General features: G+C 41.5%; 1 protein-coding gene and 1 pseudogene across 1 annotated transcript; both read right to left on the bottom strand.

Moving 5' to 3' along the window:
• Window positions 1-1,643: 1,643 nt before the first annotated feature.
• LOC104430546 lies at window positions 1,644-4,003 on the bottom strand (annotated as a pseudogene).
• Window positions 4,004-16,791: 12,788 nt separating this feature from the next.
• On the bottom strand, window positions 16,792-19,320 carry LOC104426418 (glutathione S-transferase U8). The gene is made up of 2 exons (XM_010039476.3): window positions 18,856-19,320; window positions 16,792-17,395 (listed from the first exon to the last, which is right to left on the bottom strand). The coding sequence occupies exons 1-2, from the start codon at window positions 19,168-19,170 to the stop codon at window positions 17,036-17,038; spliced, it is 675 nt and encodes a 224-aa protein (XP_010037778.1). The 5' UTR covers window positions 19,171-19,320; the 3' UTR covers window positions 16,792-17,035.
• Window positions 19,321-19,593: the final 273 nt, after the last annotated feature.

Consider the following 19,593-nt stretch of genomic DNA (forward strand, 5'->3'; position numbering starts at 1 on the left):
GTTTACGGCCTTCTAGGGAGAATCCATAATTGCAGCTTTGATGCACTTATTAGCATTAGTATATCTTAGAATTCTTAATTGGCTCTATGTAAATACTGAGGGAGAATGGATCAAAGAATTATGTGTTGTTTGTACCTTGTTTACCAATAATTAAAAGAAGTAAATAGTTACATTAAGGGTCCGTTCGTTTCGCGAAAAATGGGTTATTTCTGAAAAATATTTTTCTAGAAATCATTTTGCAGGAAAATGACAATATTTCTGGTGTTCGGCTAAAACCTAAAAATGTTTCGGAAAATACTTTCTGGTGTTCGATAAGGAAAATATTTTTTAAGACTTCACCACTTAGGCATACATCATTTATTGACCTATAAATCCATCAAATATGAACTTGCCTTTAAATCTAGGCAAACTTACTTCATATTTTTGTTCCCTCATTGTCGCCAAATGCTCATCTACTCTAAAAAATGTTCGTATGGATTTTAAAAAGAAGCAAAAGAGAAAAAGAAGCAAAGCGTGTATAGTCCTCATGAGAATCTTCTAATTGAGTGGCATGTTCTTCCCCTACGTCTTTTGTGTTTTAATAAACAAAAAACAAAAAAAAGAAGCAAAGCATGTAGAGCCATTTGCTTAAACAATGTACAACTACGGGGTAGAGTAAATAAAGGAAAAGATAAGCAAGAGTGCAGAGTGCGAGCTTGAGATCAACGAGTTCGAGGTTCGCCTAGCAACGACCAACGACTAGCCAAGAAAGAAAAGATAAGAAACAAAAAAAAAAAAGAAATAGAAAAAAAGGAAATTAAAATAATTTGAATAAAAAAGAAAAATAATTAAAAAATAATTCGAATAAAAAAATAAAAGAAGAAAAAGAAAGAAGGGGAGGAAGTGAGGATTTGTAGAGGTGTGAGATAAAAGAGACAAGTGAGGAAAATGTTTTCCACATTTCCAAAGTAAAAGCATTTCTCCTAATTTAGAAGACTTTTTCCTTTCATGGAAAACATTTTCCCCAAAGAATTCATTGTCCATGAAACGAACGCCGGAAAATCTGGAAAATATTTTCCTGAGAATTATTTTTCGCGAAACGAACGGAGCCTAAATGTTATAATGTATCTTAAATTATTTTAAATTATCATTTACTGTATTGCCGTGTGATTTTTCATGTTTAATATTATCATCTATTAAAGAAATAGTTCCGAGTAATTGTGATAAAACCTATCATTCAATGTCATCATTTTAGCACCAAAGGCTTGGCTCCGTTGGGTAAAAGATACATGTGACTCCATGAGGTGAATTCCATCCTCTTCGACCGCGTAGCGCTACCAATTCCTTGTGGATATCGCTTCTAAAGAGCTTGCGATTTCTTTGTACAAACTCGAAGTTTTTTGTCCAAGAAAATAAGACCTTATCAGGCTTGTTGATCAATCATGCACAAGAAGGAAAAGGCATTTTGAATTTTCACTCATTTCATAAAACTCACAGTAAATTGATGCTTAGTCAAACCATGATTCGTCATTATCACGGACCATCACTATTGAGAAGGAACAGACTCCTAAAACACCGTTCGAATCAGCCTTATTACAACCAAAAAGGACGTGAGGCAAACACAAAGAACCCGATCAAACCACGACCCAAGGATAACCCAAAACTCACGCTTTACTCTTATAAAAGTTAGTTATCTTCTCGGCTTGTACCTTGATGAAGGCCAAGAGCCTGTCGCTTTGAGGAAGATTCTCCTTAATGACCAGGCAGTTCCAAAACTCTTCGGCCCACTTGCACAGCAACGAGAACTCGTTCTCAGTCAGGGCGTCGGCCCCGATCGCTTCTTGGATGACTCCGACCCAATATCCGATGAATTTGGTCACGATGTCGACAAACCCGAAGATTTTTCCTCCGAAGAACTTCTTGCCCTTGAGCTCGCCTTCGAGAGTGCCCAAAAGCTTACATGCTTCCTCATGCACCTTTTCCCTTTCGGCCCCAACGCTTGTGCAGGATTTCCAAAGGGTTTGCATGCACTATTTACAGTGGAAAGAACATATTTTTTTATGGGGGAAATGATCTAAGGCGCATTTGGTAACGTTTTTGTTCAAAAATTGTTCCAGGGAATAAAAAAAAAAAAAAAAAAAGGTGTTTCTGTTCCGGGGAACAGTTTTGACCGTAAACACGCGTTTGGTAAACTTGTTCGGGAACAATTCTTTTTTTGTTTCTTTTAATTTTTTAATATTTTTATTTTATTTTTTTCTTCTTTTGGCCGGTCGCCGATGGGGCCGACGGCCTCGCCCAGCCACGGCGAGGCTCACCGACCCGGCGAGGCCGAGTCTCACCATGGTTGGGCGAGGCTCGGCCTCGCCTTGGCTAGGCGAGCTCGGGCTCACCCAAATCTGGCGATGCTCGGCCTCGTCGGATGGGCGAGCTCGAGCTCGCTCACCACCAGCGAGGCCGAGCTCGCCTCGCCGGGCCGGCAAGGTCGCCGGCCCTCGACGGCGTCGCCAACCCTCAACGGCCAATCGCCGGCCATGGCCGAGGCCGGCGACCGGCCAAAGAAAAGAGAAAGAAGAAAGAGAAAAGTGTGAAAAAATTTGTTTGAAACAATAAACAACTTTTTTTTTTTTATTTCTTGTTTCTATTCAGGATGTGTTTTTGGGAACAAAAAAATAGTTTTGAAACAAAAACACACACAAACACGTTTCTGTTCCTTTTTGTTCCCAGGAACAAAAACACAGAAATTTTGTTCTGGGAACATAAACAAGTTGCAAACAAACAGGCCCCTACTGATCACGATATCTTGCTAGAGAGGTTGTGGTCACCAATTGTAACTCAAAGAACTCAAAGACTTAGACTCTAGCGGTGATCAAAGTCTGAAATTATTATTATCATTGAAAGGAAGATTGCATCAAAAATTTGAGCCGTAATTATGTTTGTACCCATAATGCAATAAATCCTTGACTTTTTCTCTTTTGTGCAATATAATCTTGAATCTTATGCAAATGCAATATGGTTCTTTCGAGGTTGTCAATAATGACTCTATTACCATTTTATCATCGGGGTTTACGACTCCCGATATGATTTCCTTCCTTCTCAAATATGTTCATGATTTTAAGAACGTGCATCTTCTTTTTCCCTTTAAGACTAGATGCATTGGGTTACTTTTAAGACAATCACTAGTCCAGACATTAAAAAGGGATGATAAATTCAGTCAGTCGCTCATGAATATTAAATTACAATCTTAGGGATTGGAAATGCGATATGCCCATGTGCGCTAGAGCAAGCTTTAGTGTAGGATCAGTGTTGCTCAGACAAGTGAAGGATTTGATTATAGAAACTGTTTTTAGACATACTTATTGACTTTTCAAAAGCTTAGCCTTTCAAAAACCCAGATGTATACCCAGCAAATACAGGCACTACCAATTACTCGAGCCTAAGATTCAGCTTAGCCTAACATACTCCACAGTTTTCAATCTCGCACTTTTCAATGTCTTCCACACCAGTCAAAGACAACCCCGTTTATCCCGCAATGAACTAATAATGTCTTCCAGCTCTTAACTCTGCTTGGCTCATTAAACCTCTGGTGTTCACTTCAACTTTTGCATATTAATTGTCAACACACAACCTATCAATACATTACAGAGCACATCAAGCTTAATTTTCAGATGAGAATGATTACGTTTTCATTGATGAACTTAACCTAGAAATGGGCCATCGCTCTCTCATACGGATCTCAAGGTAAGATTAGGTTGTCCTTCCATGTCTCATCAATGTACTCAAGAATCACGTGAGACTCCACGATGGGTTTGTCATTGTGGATGAGCACGGGTACCTTCTTGTGCACGGGGTTGTACTTGAGAAATGTAGTGCTCTTGTTGTGGAATTCATCCTCTTCCGAGTACTCATATTCAACACCTATGATCTCTGAATATGATCTTTAGAGCTATATCGACTAGCCAGCTAAGGGGCTCCCCCATGCACCCAATAGCTTCAATTCTTCACCCATCCATCCGAACACGGTCATCCACTCTCTCACGACACGTGCACAAACACTCTTCTTGTGTAGTGGCTAAGTAAGAACGTGTGAGGGTCGCTTGTTTTTCCGTCGGCTCCTTGTAGGGTTCCATTTCAGAGATGATTCCTTAGCGCGTAAGCTAGCCCATCGACATCGATGTTGTTCGGTTAAAGTCAATGCTGCAAAATCCTGGAGTGAGCGGTTCCCTGACTTAATGGTGGATGTTGTTTAGACAAAGTAATACTAATATAATTTTCAGTGGGCGTTTCGAAGACTTATTGACCGACAAAGAAGAAGATTGGCTGAACTGATCTTTGATATATCACCCACAAAGAGAAATTATTCAATATAGAGGCTGGGGTCGTCGGATGCACTACTCAGCGGCTACAGAATTATTAAAAATGGACAAAGTCGTGACATATGATGGCTTCAGCTCCATTAATTTTAGCTCGACGAGCAACTTGTCAATTGGGATTAGGTATATGAAATAATTTGAAAAGAAAACTATTAATTTTGTGGTGATGATTGCTGCGACACAATTAACGCGGATATCGATATATCTTGCAATTTAAGTCAAATATGAGAGAAGAAAATTATCAAATAAATAACGAAAAATATAAAGAACACTAAAGATTTACATTATTTCGTCCGAGTATACGTATCTACTCCATAGGAAGAGCCAATTGCAAGGAATCCACCATGAATCTGAATACTTGCTTAAGTGTTTTCCAAACTTACATTACACCCAAAACAAAGCCACAAATATTAACTCTAAATTCACAGAGAATTCATTCTTGAAAATTTGCCAAGAAAAAATCCAGTGTTTATCTTGTTTGCTTCACTGTGTTTGATATTACAGTAGAAATTTATCTTTTACATATACCAGTCCTATCCAAAATAGGAAATTTTTTAGAAACCTACTCAAAAAAGGAATTTTATTCAAACTCAAGACATATGGAAGAAAAATCAGCGGAAGAAACGAATAACCTCTTTTGATGCGCAATGAATGAATTACCTAGGAATGTACGCTGAATCACAAATGAACGATGGAAGATATGACTTCATGATGGTCCAAATATAATCACGAAGAAAGTATTCACGTTCTACAGCGTTAATGCCGATTGTCTTCTCGAAGTAAAAGTGGAAGCCATTTGTTTGTTCACTTTTGATGGAGTGAGAGAGCAAGGAAAGACGTTCTTTTTAAAACATTCTATTGTCATTAGTTGGTTATCTTATGAAGTCATCCTATTTATACTTTCTTTAAAAGATAACTATTCATATCCCTTCAAAAGATGCCTTCTCAATCATATCACATCAAGATGAACTGATGCCTTAATCGCACCTCATCATGGGCGTAGCAACGGAATATAACACTCAACAATCTTTACCCTTTCTCAACATTTGGACCAAGTCATAGTACTCATTATCCATGTCAACTCTCTCAATGCCTTGACAGGCACTCAATTATCATAAACATCGATCAAGCCCAAGCTAAGTTTGGTCTTGTCTCGAGGAATGAGCTTGATCCACATGTCCACAAGATTCTCCGCTGCAAGCTTCTTCACGATATCGCTCACCAAAGAACTTTGTTGTCCAACAATATCTCTATATTACATTGAATACCACATCAACCTAATATACCGCATAACCTGATATACCACATCGGCGTCACTAGTTAAGTCATTAGACCACATCGCCTCTTTGACTCATTTCAATGTCACTGTGTTTTTGGCCTCCATTGTGTCTCTTAACGATGGCTTCCAACTAACAGCACAGTTGATAGAAGGAAAGACATAGCTGCTCAACTTTTGGCCATCCTTTAGGTTTTTTGTGTGACCCAGGCTTGCAAACCCAAATATGTTCACACTATTTGAACTACATCCTTCGAAATATGTACTAATGTTTGTTGCCTCTAATCCATTTCACAGCATCATAATGCACATTTGGATTAACCATATATATTCTCGTGATTGTATGCGATGGATCAAGCCTAATACTACCATGACATAATTCAAATAACGAACAGTACTAGCATGTGAAGCATGGAGCAAGTGCTCCACCTCCATCCAAGTAAATAGTGACAGTTTAGACAATTTATGATATGTGGAAGTTGGGTGCATACATAATCATTGCTGCCTAACGTAACTCCTCCATGTCACTCACAATATTCTGACACTCTTTACTCTTTGCATTTGCATATTTGAAGTTGGCTCTACTAAACCCAAATTATCTACTTCAATATTTGCATACAAATGCTGCTCTATATCTCACCAACCTCCATTGACCATCTTGTAGTTGCATCAACTGTAACCCCAAAACAATATGTCAACTAAAATAGAACCAAGGTGACTCTGCACACGCTATCATACCTACTATGCTTTGAACATCTCCAGGCTCTCCCTAAAGCTCCTCCTAGTTCTGAACAATATTTGGATCTCTGCAATTAATCCCCCGCTCCTCTTATGGAACATAGCAGATTTGTAAAAGATAAGGACCACAGCTTGTATCCTATCACCGAATGTGTATAGCTTATGAATATCCACTTACTTACCTTTGACTCTAGTGCACCATTAGTCACACGAGCATAAGCAAGGCAATTCAATACTCTCAATCAATGTCATTAGTAGGCTTAACCAACCGTGTTTCCTTAGGAGTTTTCCAAATGCTGGCGATGATGATTTGTTCACTAACCAATAAGTGGTTTTCATTGCTTTGGCTTAGAAATCTTAACCTAATTTAGCATTGGAGAGCAAAGAATGACCTCTCTCTAATATAATCTCATTCATCAGTTTAGCAACTCTATTCAACTGGTGTGTTGGTAATAATGCAATGTGTCAGCAACAGTGCGATGTTTTGCTATGCCTACTTTTGTGCAAAACTGGTCAAGCTTGTCATGACATAATTCCAACCTTTTATCATTTCTCAAGCACATGATTTTCCTTCCCATCTGTCTTTTGATCATTTCCTTCCAAGGCTTGAACGGACCAGGCACCTCGCCCTTGTACTTAAAAAATCAAATTCAGATTTCCTCAAAACATCATCAATAAAGGATCACATGTACCCCTCACCACCCTTGGACAAAACATGATGAGATGATCAATAAATAGAGAAGGAGAGGGAGGGAGTAGTTTTGGTACTAGAAAAAGGCATGTTTTAGCCAAAATGGTTGCAGGCATGACCCCACCAATTCCTTTATCTGGTTTGGACCCATAAAATAACAATGGTGTAGAGATAAAATTTCAAAAATATATTGTCCTTTGTGACTGTATAATAGTCATGATTCCATAAATTAGGCATGCTTATGATAACAATCACGATTATAAATGCAAGTTTCGTCCACGATGTCAATGAGTAAGCGCATTTTTAGAGGGGTTACTTTAGTTGTTGTAACACTCGTTCACCCATGTTCACCCTTAACTCCATTTTCCACCACTAAAGGGAGAATGCTTTCCTCCAGATTTTCCCAACTATCGTACTTTCCTTCCTTTTCCACTCAATTCACAAGATGAGCAGCGAATTTGGAAGTAGAACCCAACACATTAAACGAGAAACTTCAGAGAATTTCTTCTTCTTTTTTCTTTTTTTGTTGCTAAATTAGGGCTATATATCACTTCTTTTGTGCACGCCCATTCAACGTGGGACTCTATTGTAACAAGGCATAGTGTTGAGGTCCAAATCGGATGGATGTGGTCAAGCAATATGTTATATAAACTTAATTTTACTAAAGTTGAAGCCTTCTAGCTTTCCCTTTTGGCTTGTTGAGCTGTACAATCTCTACTTTCAGCGTTTTTCTCATCCTATGCGAACCTTTTATTTTTTTGGTCAAATCCCATGTGAACTTTGTCCCACTATGTTACTTGTAAACAGAAAAATTATAAAATAAGATAAGTAATGACTCATTTGTCTGGTCACTTTTAATTTCGTATATATGAGTTTGTTACACCTGAATTAGACCCAATTCCCTTACAAAGTACTGGCTTTAGGTCGGGTCTAAATTTTAATCCAATTTTTTTCTCATCTTATAAAAAGTCACAAATTCTCAGTCGGTATCCGAATCTGATCCTTGTTAATCTTTTGTCCAATGATGCCATTAAAGGTCCAACATGTCATTCCACCTGTGCATTACATCCATGTCACATTAAGGACCAAAATGACCAGTTTTTTTTTTTTTCTCGATAGTCAGCAATTGGAGAAAAATAGGGAAATTAGCGCTCAATTTGTTTTCAATTAGGAAATTAGGGCTCGGAGGAAAAGATTGACAGAGAGAACAGAGAATTATCTACTGCGCTTCTTGAAGAAAATGATCTGGACTTGTTCGAAGGAAAAGATTTCCGCTTGATCGAAGGATGAGATTGAGAGAGAAAACGGAGACTCATCATATTCGTTCTCAAGCTTCCAATCAAGATCACGTGAAAAAGTAGAGGATGAAGGGTATGTCATATCCACCATGCCTCAGATAAAAGCAACAAAGTTCTCCCCACATGTTCCTACTAAAAATCGAATACCTGTGTTTCTCGATTTCTGTCTTTTTGTAGGAAGTTTTGTGATTAGGTTACCCTAATCGCCGTTGGAGAGGGTAAAACGTGCATGAGGACAATTGCTTAAAGTGAGTGAAGTAACTAGTACATGTAAAAAAGATTATTAACCATCTTCTGCTTTCGTTGTTTTAATGATGGTTACTGGTACGAAATCCACAATCCATTTACATATTGGCCTCTAATTCAACAAATTCCATTAACACTAATAAGCGATAATGATATTGAAACATATTACAAAAAAATTAGAACTTGTCTTGAATGAAAATTTTCAGTGATAATTTGTTTTTGGATTTTGTTGGTAATTTTTTTTAATTATTTCAAATAAAGACTTGAACTAGAGTCATTTTTTTAAAAAAATGGTTCAAACACTATTTCAAATAAGGGTTGAAGTGTCTAATTCAATCTTAAATGAGAGCCTAAACTCGTTGGCTGGTCAAATACTTGTCGAGTGGCAAGTGTCACGACCCGAAAGAAAGCATGTCCAAGAGGTTCCTACGGGACAGGCGTGACACATTAAAGACCCTCGGCTTATACCCCCGAGACTTAGAGTATTCTCTTGGGGGCGGGCGATACTGTATTTGTACGCATATGCTATAAATGCGAGTAGCTGGTAGATAGTAATTAATGCGGGTAGTTGGTAGATGGGGAGGTACAATCTCCACCGTTAGATCTAAAAGAGATCTACGGATACGGTTTGCCTTGTATTTGTATATATAGGGGTCTCCTCCCCTCATTGTAAATCATTTACAAGCAATACAAAAACCAGAGCTTCTCTCTCTAAGATTTTCTCTCTCTATACGAGTCTTGTGAGTCAAGTGTTGAAAGGCTGCTTAGAGGTAAAACCTTAAGACTGCACGGGTCAACCTACGTGTGTTCGAGAGTTGATCGATCGGCCCGTGACAAATGGTATCGGAGCTGATTTTTTATCCAAGCGTAAGTGCAATGGCTGATCCACGATCTGATGAGGCGCTTGCCATAGGTGGTGATTGCACTGATCGTGGGCGAAACGCTGAGAAGGGCGCTGCCAAGGGGAAGAAGAATCGTGGTGTCTCGAGTTCGAGGGAGCCTACAGGGGATCTTGCACATCGCATGGCAAAGCTAGAGTTGTTTGTCACCAATGTCCAAGGATCGGTCGATGACCTGACCCAGATCGTGGACGGAGTTGACCCCGGAAGGGAGGAGCTGGTTGCAGAAGTGCAAGAGCTCAAGACCGGCATGGGAGAACTCCGCCATGAGTTGTTGGGGACCCTACAGGAGGAACTCACACAACGGTACGAACCCTTGGAGGCCATGATAGCGGCCATGCGCGCGAAGATAGCGGAGCTTAAGAGTAAGCTCGCTGAAATAGAAGCTGCACGCGTGAACGGGGTGATCACCGTGCAAGGTCCACAAGTGGACACGCCAAAGCCAAAGGAGTTATGTGGCTCGCGGGTGGCCAAGGACGTGGACAACTTCTTGTGGTACATGGAGTGGTACTTCCAGGCCATGGGAATCAACGACGACCAAACACGAGTAAACACGGCTTCGATGTATTTAGCTAATAGTGCATTGTTGTGGTAGCGTCGTCGGTCGGATGATAGGTGTGGGAACACTATCACGACCTGGGGTGGTTTCGTCAAGGAGTTCTGGCGGAACTACTTTCCCGCTTACGCAGAGGAAGAAGCTCGTGACTAGCTGAAGCGTCTCGAGCAAAAGGGTGGTGTGCGCGACTACATCAAGCGGTTTTCAAAGTTGCTACTCCAAATCCCTTCGATGAACGAAATTGAAGCGTTTCACCAGTTCATGAGCGGTCTCAAGTTATGGACAAAGCAAGAGTTGAAGTGGTACAACGTGAGAGATCTCACTACGGCCATGACCGTAACCAAGTCGCTCATGGAGTACAAGGCACCTTCCACATCCCAATCGGACACTCGTCCGAGGGACAAAGCCACTGGTGGGGGAGATCAGGGGAGATACAATCGCCCAACCGGAGGTAGACCACCGACTAATCCTCACAAAGCTCACGCGGAGTCGAGCGGAGGAGGACAAAGGAAGGTATGCTCGTACAAATGCTTTTTCTGCGATGGTCCACATATGGCTTGAGATTGCCTGAACAAGGCCAAGCTGGTCGCCCTGTGTAAGGAGGATAAGCCTAGGGAGGAAACGCAGTTGGGTTCGCTGCGCCTCCTTAGCACCATCAAGGCCAAGAAAGCGAAGGAGCCCAAGGGCTTGATGTTCACGGACTTGAAGATCAGACAATCCACAATGAGTGCGCTCGTGGACACAGGAGCCTCCGACCTCTTCATATCGAAGCAAGCCGCGAAGAAACTCAACTTACGGATTGAGAAGGGAACCGGTTGGCTCAAGATGGTAAACTCCAAAGAATTCCCTGTAATCGGTGTCACGAGGGACATAGAGCTACAACTCGGACCATGGAAGAGCAAGGAAACTCTAGAGGTAATTCCCTTTGACGACTATGACTTTGTCATTAGGATAAAATTCCTAGATAAGATCCATGCTGTTATATTGCCATTCGCCGAGTGTATATGCATGTTGGACAAGCATTGCCAATGCGTGGTCCCGATCCATCGTGAGTCGGACCGTGATCGGAAGATGATCTCAGCCATGCAACTCACCAAAGGAACAAGGAAGGGTGAGGTGACCTTCCTAGCGACCTTGAAGATCGAGGAAGACAAGGGTGAAGGGAAGGAAGTCCCGACGGAGGTAACCCAAGTCCTCGGCTCATTCAAGGACGTGATGCCTTCAAAGCTGCCGAAGAAGCTGCCACCTAAGAGAGAGGTGGATCATCGGATCAAGCTAGTGCCTAACGCTCAACCGCCTGCCATGGCGCCTTACCACATGCCACCCCCGGAATTGGAAGAGTTGAGGAGGCAACTCAAGGAGCTGCTCGACGCGGGCTACATACGGTCGTCCAAAGCTCCGTTCGGTGCACCGATCCTGTTCCAAAAGAAGCACGATAGGTTATTCCGGATGTGTATTAACTACCGGACACTGAACAAATTAACCGTGAAGAGCAAGTACCCGATCCCGCTCATTGCGGATCTCTTCAATCAACTTGGTGGAACTCAGTGGTTTACCAAGCTAAATCTCCAATCGGGCTACTATCAAGTTTAGATCGCTGAAGGGGACGAGCCAAAAATTGCGTGCGTGACGCGGTATGGATCCTACGAGTTCCTTATGATGCCATTCGGTTTGATCAACGCTCCGGCTACTTTCTGCACAATAATGAACAAGGTACTCCACCCTTTCCTAGATCGGTTTGTAGTGGTTTATCTAAATGATATTGTAGTTTATAGTCGGACGTTGGAAGAGCATGTCGAACACCTAAGGCAAGTCTTTCAAGTCTTGCGCGAGAACGAGCTGTACGTTAAGCGCGAGAAGTGTGCCTTCGCCCAAGAGGAAGTTCCATTCCTGGGGCACATCGTCGGGGGTGGACGAGTGCACATGGACAAGGCCAAGATTCAATCGATCGTCGAATGGGAGCCGCCAACAAAAGTGATGGGATTGAGGTCGTTTTTGGGCCTCACCAACTATTACCGGCGATTCATCCGAAGCTACTCAAGCATCACCATGCCACTCACGGACCTGTTGAAGAAAGAGAAGGTGTGGGAGTGGACGGATCGATGCCAAAGAGCCTTCGACCGATTAAAGCAAGCTATGACCAAGGAGCTAATGTTAGTGCTGCCCGACCACACCAAGCCCTATGAGGTAGAGACGACGCTTCGGATTATGCTATTGGTGATGTGCTTATGCATAATAGCCATCCAGTGGCGTACGAGTCTCACAAGCTGAACGATACCGAGCGACGGTATACTGTTCAAGAAAAGGAGATGACCGCAGCGGTCCATTTGCCTTCGAACGTGGAGGCACTATCTCTTGGGGTCGAAGTTCGTCGTGAGGACGGACAACATAGCCACGAGCTATTTCTAGACTCAAAAGAAGTTGAGTCCAAAGCAAGCTCGGTGGCAGGATTTTCTAGCGGAATTCGACTATATGCTAGAGTACAAGCCGGGGAAGGCCAACTCTGTGGCGGATGCACTAAGTCGAAGAATGGAGCTGGCAAACACAGTGAGTCGACCGAGTTGTTCTTAGGTCGACCGCATCAAAGAAGGGTTGGGGCATGATTCAAGAGCCCAAGCCCTCCTCGGGTATGTAAAGGAAGGCAAGACCCGACAATTTTGGTGCGAGGACGAGCTCCTTTACACCAAGGGAAGGCAACTATATGTGCCCTTCCATGGAAAGCTGAGGAAGGAGATCTTGCGTGAGTGCCACGACTCGAAGTGGGCGGGTCATCCAGGGATCCACCGCTCGTTGGTCCTCATCGAAGATTGATACTACTGGTCTCAAATGCGGGACGATGTGGAGGCGTATGTGAAGACTTGTCTGGTATGCCAACAAGACAAGTTAGAGCAACGGTCGTCACCGGGGTTGTTGGAGCCTCTTCCCGTTCCAAGTCGTCCATGGGAGAGTGTCTCCATGGACTTCATTATCAACCTGCCAAAGTCCGAAGGGTATCGGACTCTCATGGTCGTGGTGGACAGATTTTCCAAATACGCGACCTTCGTGCCTGCGACCAAGGATTGCCCGGTCGAGGAGGCGGCCAAGCTATTCATGAAACACGTGGTCAAGTACTGGGATATGCCACAAACGATCGTGAGCGATCGTGATCCTCATTGCACGAGGCGTTTCTGATCTGAGTTGTTCAAGCTGCTGGGGTTGGAGCTGAATATGTCGACAAGTTTGCATCCCCAAACCAATGGTCAAACGGAGCGGGTTAATGCACTCTTGGAAATCTACCTTCGGCATTACATGAGCACAATGCAAGTGAATTAGGCGAAGTTGATCGACATAGCCCAGTTCTCCTACAACCTACAGCGAAGTGAGTCGATCGGCCAGAGTCCGTTCGAGATCGCGACTGGGCAACAACCGAATACCCCTAGCGCCATTGCTTCGGGTTATCAGGGGAGTAGTCCACTCGCGTACAAGTTTGCCAAGTATTGGCAAGAGCAAGCCGACTTGGCAAGGGCGTGTCTACACAAGGCGTCAAAGCGCATAAAGAAATGGGCCGAAAGAAGCGACGGCACGTGGAGTTCCAAGTAGGAGACAAAGTGTTGGCCAAGCTGCACACAGTTCTTCGCTACAAGGACGTGCACAAGGGGTTGATCCGTCGCTACGAGGGGCCGTTTCGTGTGCTACAACGGGTCGGGAAGGTCGCATACAAGCTGGAGTTATCACCAAAGTTAAAGGTACATCCGGTTTTCCATGTAAGTATGCTTAAACCTTTCCAAGTTGATGAGGAGGATCCGGATCGTGGGGAGTCTCATCGAGCACCACTCGAGGAAAAAACCTCGTATGATCGAGAGGTCGAGAGCATCTTGGCGGATCGAGTCATACGGAAGCGGTATTGCGCGCCTAAGCGAGAGTATTTGATCCGATGGAATGGTTTTCCGGAGAGTGAAGCAAGTTGGGAGCCCACGGAAAGTTTTTGGCAATTCAGGAAGGAGATTGAAGTCTTTCATGGCGAAGACGCGACAAGGGCGTCGCCGGATTAGGTGGGGGAGAATGTCACGACCCAAAAGAAAGCATGTCCAAGAGGTTCCTACGGGATGGGCGTAACACATTAAGGACCCTCGGCTTATACCCCCGAGACTTAGAGTATTCTCCTGGGGGCGGACGATACTATATTTCTACGCATACGCTATAAATGTGAGTAGCTGGTAGATGGTAATTAATGCGGGTAATTGGTAGATGGGGAGGTACAATCTCCACCGTTAGATCTAAGAGAAATCTACGAATACGGTTTGCCTTGTATTTGTATATATAGGGTCTCCTCCCTCATTGTAAATCATTCACAAGCAATACAAAAACCAAAGCTTCTCTCTATAAGAGTTTCTCTCTCTATACAAGTCTTGTGAGTCGAGTGTTGAAAGGCTGCTTAGGGGTAAAACCTTAAAGTCATACGGGTCAGCCTACGTGTGTTTGAGAGTTGATCGATCGGCCCGTGACACAAGCATGTGACATTTCCAGCAATTAGAACAAGGGCATTTTTGTCCAAATCTTTTTGAATAAAAAGAAAAATTAAATTATTACACCCGCCACATTCTTTGAGCCAACCTCGTGGATCATCTCGGGCTTCTCCTCCTCTGTCTTTGGGTGGCCGAGGAAGCTCATGATGGAGCCCAGCTCCGATGTAGAGTTCTTGCCATCTCCGTTGGCGTCCAACTTCTCGAACACCTGCTCCAGCTACTCGATCTGAGACTGTGAACCCATCGACGAGGACCACAACCCCGGCGGGGTCACCAATGTGGAGCCTCACGTCGCCGACGGTGATATGGGTTTCTTCCTTCCGAAGAGGGATTGGAGACCCATAATCGAAATCGATTCAACGCAAAGGGAGGAAAAAGAATGGGAATGGAAATGCAGTATCAATGCACGAAATGGGTGCGATGGTTTGTTTCTTTTGGAGAATGGTTGTGTGGTTAAAAGGTGGGTGATGATTGATTTCCGGGGCTGTTGAAGGAATCGGGTGGGGAGAGAAAACAAAATCCCGATTAGTAGGAGAAGGTTTTTCTTTTAGTTTCGTTCAAAATCCCTCACTCTTCACATGCCGCCCCCGCCGCCCAGTCGCACGTCGCGGCTGCGGGTCGCACGAGCAGCACTCCGTTACGATCTCAACCTTCGTTTTGTTCCACGAGAACCAACGATCCGATTTTTAATTTTATAAACTTTGGCTTTTCTTTTTTATTTAATTTTTTGGAAAAAATGCCCTCGTTCTAATCATCGGAAAAGTCATATACTCATTGGCCTGTGAGCTTAGGCCCTTACTTGAGATTGAGGCCTTTATGCCCTTATCTGCAACATTGTACACATTATGCAATTTTTTTGAGAAAATGACTTAATTTCGAACTTTTATTTGGAATTTTCCCATTCTTTGATTTCAAAACCTTTGTGACAAGTTCCTGATACTAAACTCATCATCCAATAAGGTATTGTGAAAGTATTTTGTATAATCTATTTAGGCCTGATTCTCTTAAAACGCACCCACTTTAGGTCGAGTCTCAATTTGGGTTTGAACTTTATTTTTGTCTCATAAAAAAGCGTCAGCTTTAGGGCATGTCCTAATCCTAGTCATCTTTTTTATTTTCCTCATAAAATTATCAACTTTAAGTGGAGGTCCAATTATGACCAGAAATTTTATGTCTCATAAAAAAGTACAAATTTTCAATCTATATCCAACTTTGACCCAGTTAAGTTTTTCTTTCTTTTTTTTTTTTTTCTAAAGATGTCAATTTTATAACGACACCATTAGTCAAAATTTGATGCGAGCAAGATTTAGATATTGACTAAAAGTTAAGGCTTTTTTTATGGGATAAGTAAAGGTTTGGACCAACATTAGTGCTTTTTTATTCAACAAAAAAAAAGTTAGGATTAGCATTAGGATCCAATTTAAAGTTGGTGTTTCTTTATGAGAAATAAAAAAGAAAGTGCTTCCCCAAATTGAGATATGAGCGAAACTCGATACTTTTTAGGATTAATACCACGAAAAATCCCAAATTGGTAAACTTATGGTAAATTTGTCCCAAATTAAATTTTTGATCATTAAAAACCTTAAACTAGTACACTTATGATAAATTACCCCAAATAATCATAAAAACCCTAAATCGGTACACTTGTGATAAATTTACCTTCAAACTAATTTTTTGACTGTCAAAAATTCCAAATTAATACATTTGTGAAATATACATTCTATTGAATTAGATAATATCACAAAAAACTATAAAATTGACACAACCGTGATAAATAGAGAGTAAAATCACAAACTATCACGTATCATCCAACTAGTAATTTAATAATAAAATTTAATTGAAACTAATAGAGAGTAAATTTATCACAATCGTACCAGTTTGGGGTAAATTTATCAAATATGTAACAATTTATAATTTTTTGTGATCAAAAAATAAATTTGAAATAAATTTATCTTAAATATACTAGTTTGAGATTTTTCGTAATATTAACCTCACTTTTTAAGAAAATTGGGCCAATATGTTTATATGGTAGGGTGGTGGCATCCCATAGGAATAGATTTCCCAGGTTTAACGGTTCCCCTAGAGTACAACAATTATCATTAGCTTTTCGTGAACTCCCAAAGTAGAATTAACTTAGGAAAATGGGCCTTAAAATGCGAATACCAAATCCGATGCACATTCTTGAGTTTTTGGTAAGAGCTCCTCAGACCAGTTGATCCGCTCATCATGCCCATGAAGGAAAAAAGCATTTTCAACTTCATTTATTCAGTAAATAGGACATATATGGCACGAAAAACACCGAAATTACAGCAAATTGATGCTTGATTAAACCATGATTATCGTGGGCCATCTCTATCAAGATGCAAGACTCCTGAAACACTATACTGGTATCAGCTTTTTTACTATTAAAAAGCCCTGACTCGAACACAAGAACCCAATCACACTTCGACCCAAGGATGACCCAAAACTCGTGGACTTCATTTTTTCTGAAGGCTATTTAACATCTCGGATTGAGTCTTGAAGAAGGCCAAGAGCTTGTCCCTTGGAGGCAGATTCTCCTTCACGACCGGGCAATTCCGAAAGTCTTCGGCCCACCTGCACAGCACGGGGAACTTGTCCTCGGTCAAGACGTCGACCCCGACCGCTTCTTGGAGGACTCCAACCCAGTACGCGAGGACGTCGCCCACGATGTCGACGAACCCGATGTTCTCGCCTCCGAAGAACTTCTTGCCCTTGAGCTCACCTTCAAGAGTGCTCAAGAGTTCACATGCTTCCTCCTGCGCCTTTTCCCTCTCGGGCCCAACGCTCATGCAGGACTTCCAGAGAGCTGGCACACACTGTTCATAACGGAAAGAACAAAATTTTCTTGATCAAATGACTTGTGATCATGAATGAATCTAGCGAGAGAAATTGTGGTCACCTATTGTAACTCAAAAATTTAGACTTTCATGGTGATCGAAGTCGAGAATTATCATTATTGAGAGGAAGACTACATTGGAAATTCAAGTCTTAAATATCTTTGTACTTAGAATGTAACGAATCCCCGGCTTTTACTCTTGTGAAATATATTCTCAAATCATGCGATGATGCAATACAGCCCTTCTGAGATTGTCATGTCAAAGAAGTCACGGAAGCCATTGCTCGGAGGACATGGCGTCACATCCCTCCTCAATAAGATGAGGACTAATGCATTGATTAGAAGGATTATGACTTTGTTACCATTTTAATATTATACGATTTCTGGGACGATTATTCATTTTGGGAAATATATTCATGATGTTAGGAAAACGCATATAATTTTGTATATCAAGACTAGATATACGAGGACATTTTAAGACAATCACTAATTCAAACATGAAAAAGAATTATGGATTCATTTAGTGCACGCGTGATGTTTTAACAAATATCAGTTGCAATATTGCAATTTGAAATTACGGGATGCCCATGTTCTCTACTGCAAGCTTTAGTGTGGCTCAGTGTTCCTCAAACATGTGAACGGCTGAATTGTCAATACTTGTTGACTTGTGAATGCTTAGGACGCGAATGATAACCATTTTAATTAGAAATTGATTTCTAAAAGAGAATTAGATTTTTCTATTTTTATTCTTGAATGAGCTTTTAAGTAAAAATACGCATTTGGTAATGACACAAAATTTATATTCCTAAAATAAAAATTCGTTAGATAATGACATAAAATTTCTCTCTTTCGGTGATAGCAACAAATGGCGAATGGCGGTCAGTAACAACAGATGAACAATTGACTAATAGTGAAGACAAATAATGAGAATAGTTTTTATTTCTTTTTTTTTTTAGAAATAAAAAGCAAAAAAATTTTACTTCTATTTCTATTCCAAACTTATTTTTGAAGTAGAAATCTATTCCAAAAATTTTTAAAAAAAATTACCAAATGGATTTTTGTTCTAGAAAAATAGTTCTTGAACAAAAATAAAATGATTATCATGTGCACCCTTAGTCTTTCAAAACCCAAATATACCAAGCCTAAGATTTAGCTTTACCCTGTCGTAATTCACACTATCGAATCTTGATACTTTTCAAGGTCTTCCACACAAATCAAAGTCAATACCACAGTTTATGCCAAAACTACCTTACCATCATCACGCCTGGCCAGTTTCACTATTTTCACAGATGATGAACTAATTTCTTCTTCCAACTCTTGCTCTGCTTGGCTCAGTAAACCTCTGGTGTCCACTTCAACTTTTGCATAATAAGTGTTAACGTGACCTAAATGAGTAGATTACAGAGAGCATCAAGCTCAAATATAAGGCGAGATGATTACCTTTTCATCCACGAACTTAGCCCAGAAACGAGCCATCGCTCTCTCGTATGGATCTTGTGGCAAAATTGGGTTGTCCTTCCATGTCTCATCAATGTACTCGAGAATCATCTGAGACTCCGCAATGGGTTTGCCATTGTGGACAAGCACGGGTACCTTCTTGTGCACTGGGTTGTACTTGAGAAGCAAAGCACTCTTATTGTGGAATATCTCCTGCTCTAAGTACTCGTATTTGACCCTTTTGATCTTCAAAGCCATCTCAACTCGCCGGCTATACAGGCTTCCCCACATACCCAATAGCTTCAATTCTTCCTCCATCTGTCCAAACACTCACACACACTGAGAACACTCTTCTTGTGCTTTACCTAAGTAAGAACTTGCAAGAGTCACTTGATTTTCTTTGGCTTCTTAAAAGGTTCAATTTTAGAGAAGAATCCTTAGTGAGACAGCGCACGCCGGTGAAAGAAAATGCTACAAAATTGTGGAGTTGGTGGCTCGAGTACGCACTGGCCATAAAATAAGCAAATTGGTTGAAAAGACACCGCACCAAACTGAATTATAAGAAAATGACAAAGTTTTGTGAGTACTGCTATTAAAAAATGACTCGACCAAGACTCAGCTGGTCCAGTTGGTTCGCTATTTGACTAGCAAACGGTGCTGCATCAGATTCCACGATACAAGGTCTCCTCCAAGAATCCCTCTTTAGTCCATGCTCTGGTAATGGCAGCCACGGATGTGTTC

The sequence above is a fragment of the Eucalyptus grandis genome, chromosome 11, assembly GCF_016545825.1.
Source record: "Eucalyptus grandis isolate ANBG69807.140 chromosome 11, ASM1654582v1, whole genome shotgun sequence".
NCBI classification, from domain to species: Eukaryota; Viridiplantae; Streptophyta; class Magnoliopsida; order Myrtales; family Myrtaceae; genus Eucalyptus; species Eucalyptus grandis.

Coding starts and splice junctions, on each gene's coding strand:
- LOC104426418 (XM_010039476.3), bottom strand. CDS start 19,170: ATGGAGGAAGAATTGAAGCTATTGGGTATGTGGGGAAGCCTGTATAGC. Junction 17,396..18,855: donor CTAAGTTCGTGGATGAAAAG/GTAATCATCTCG, acceptor CGTTATGAACAG/TGTGTGCCAGCTCTCTGGAA.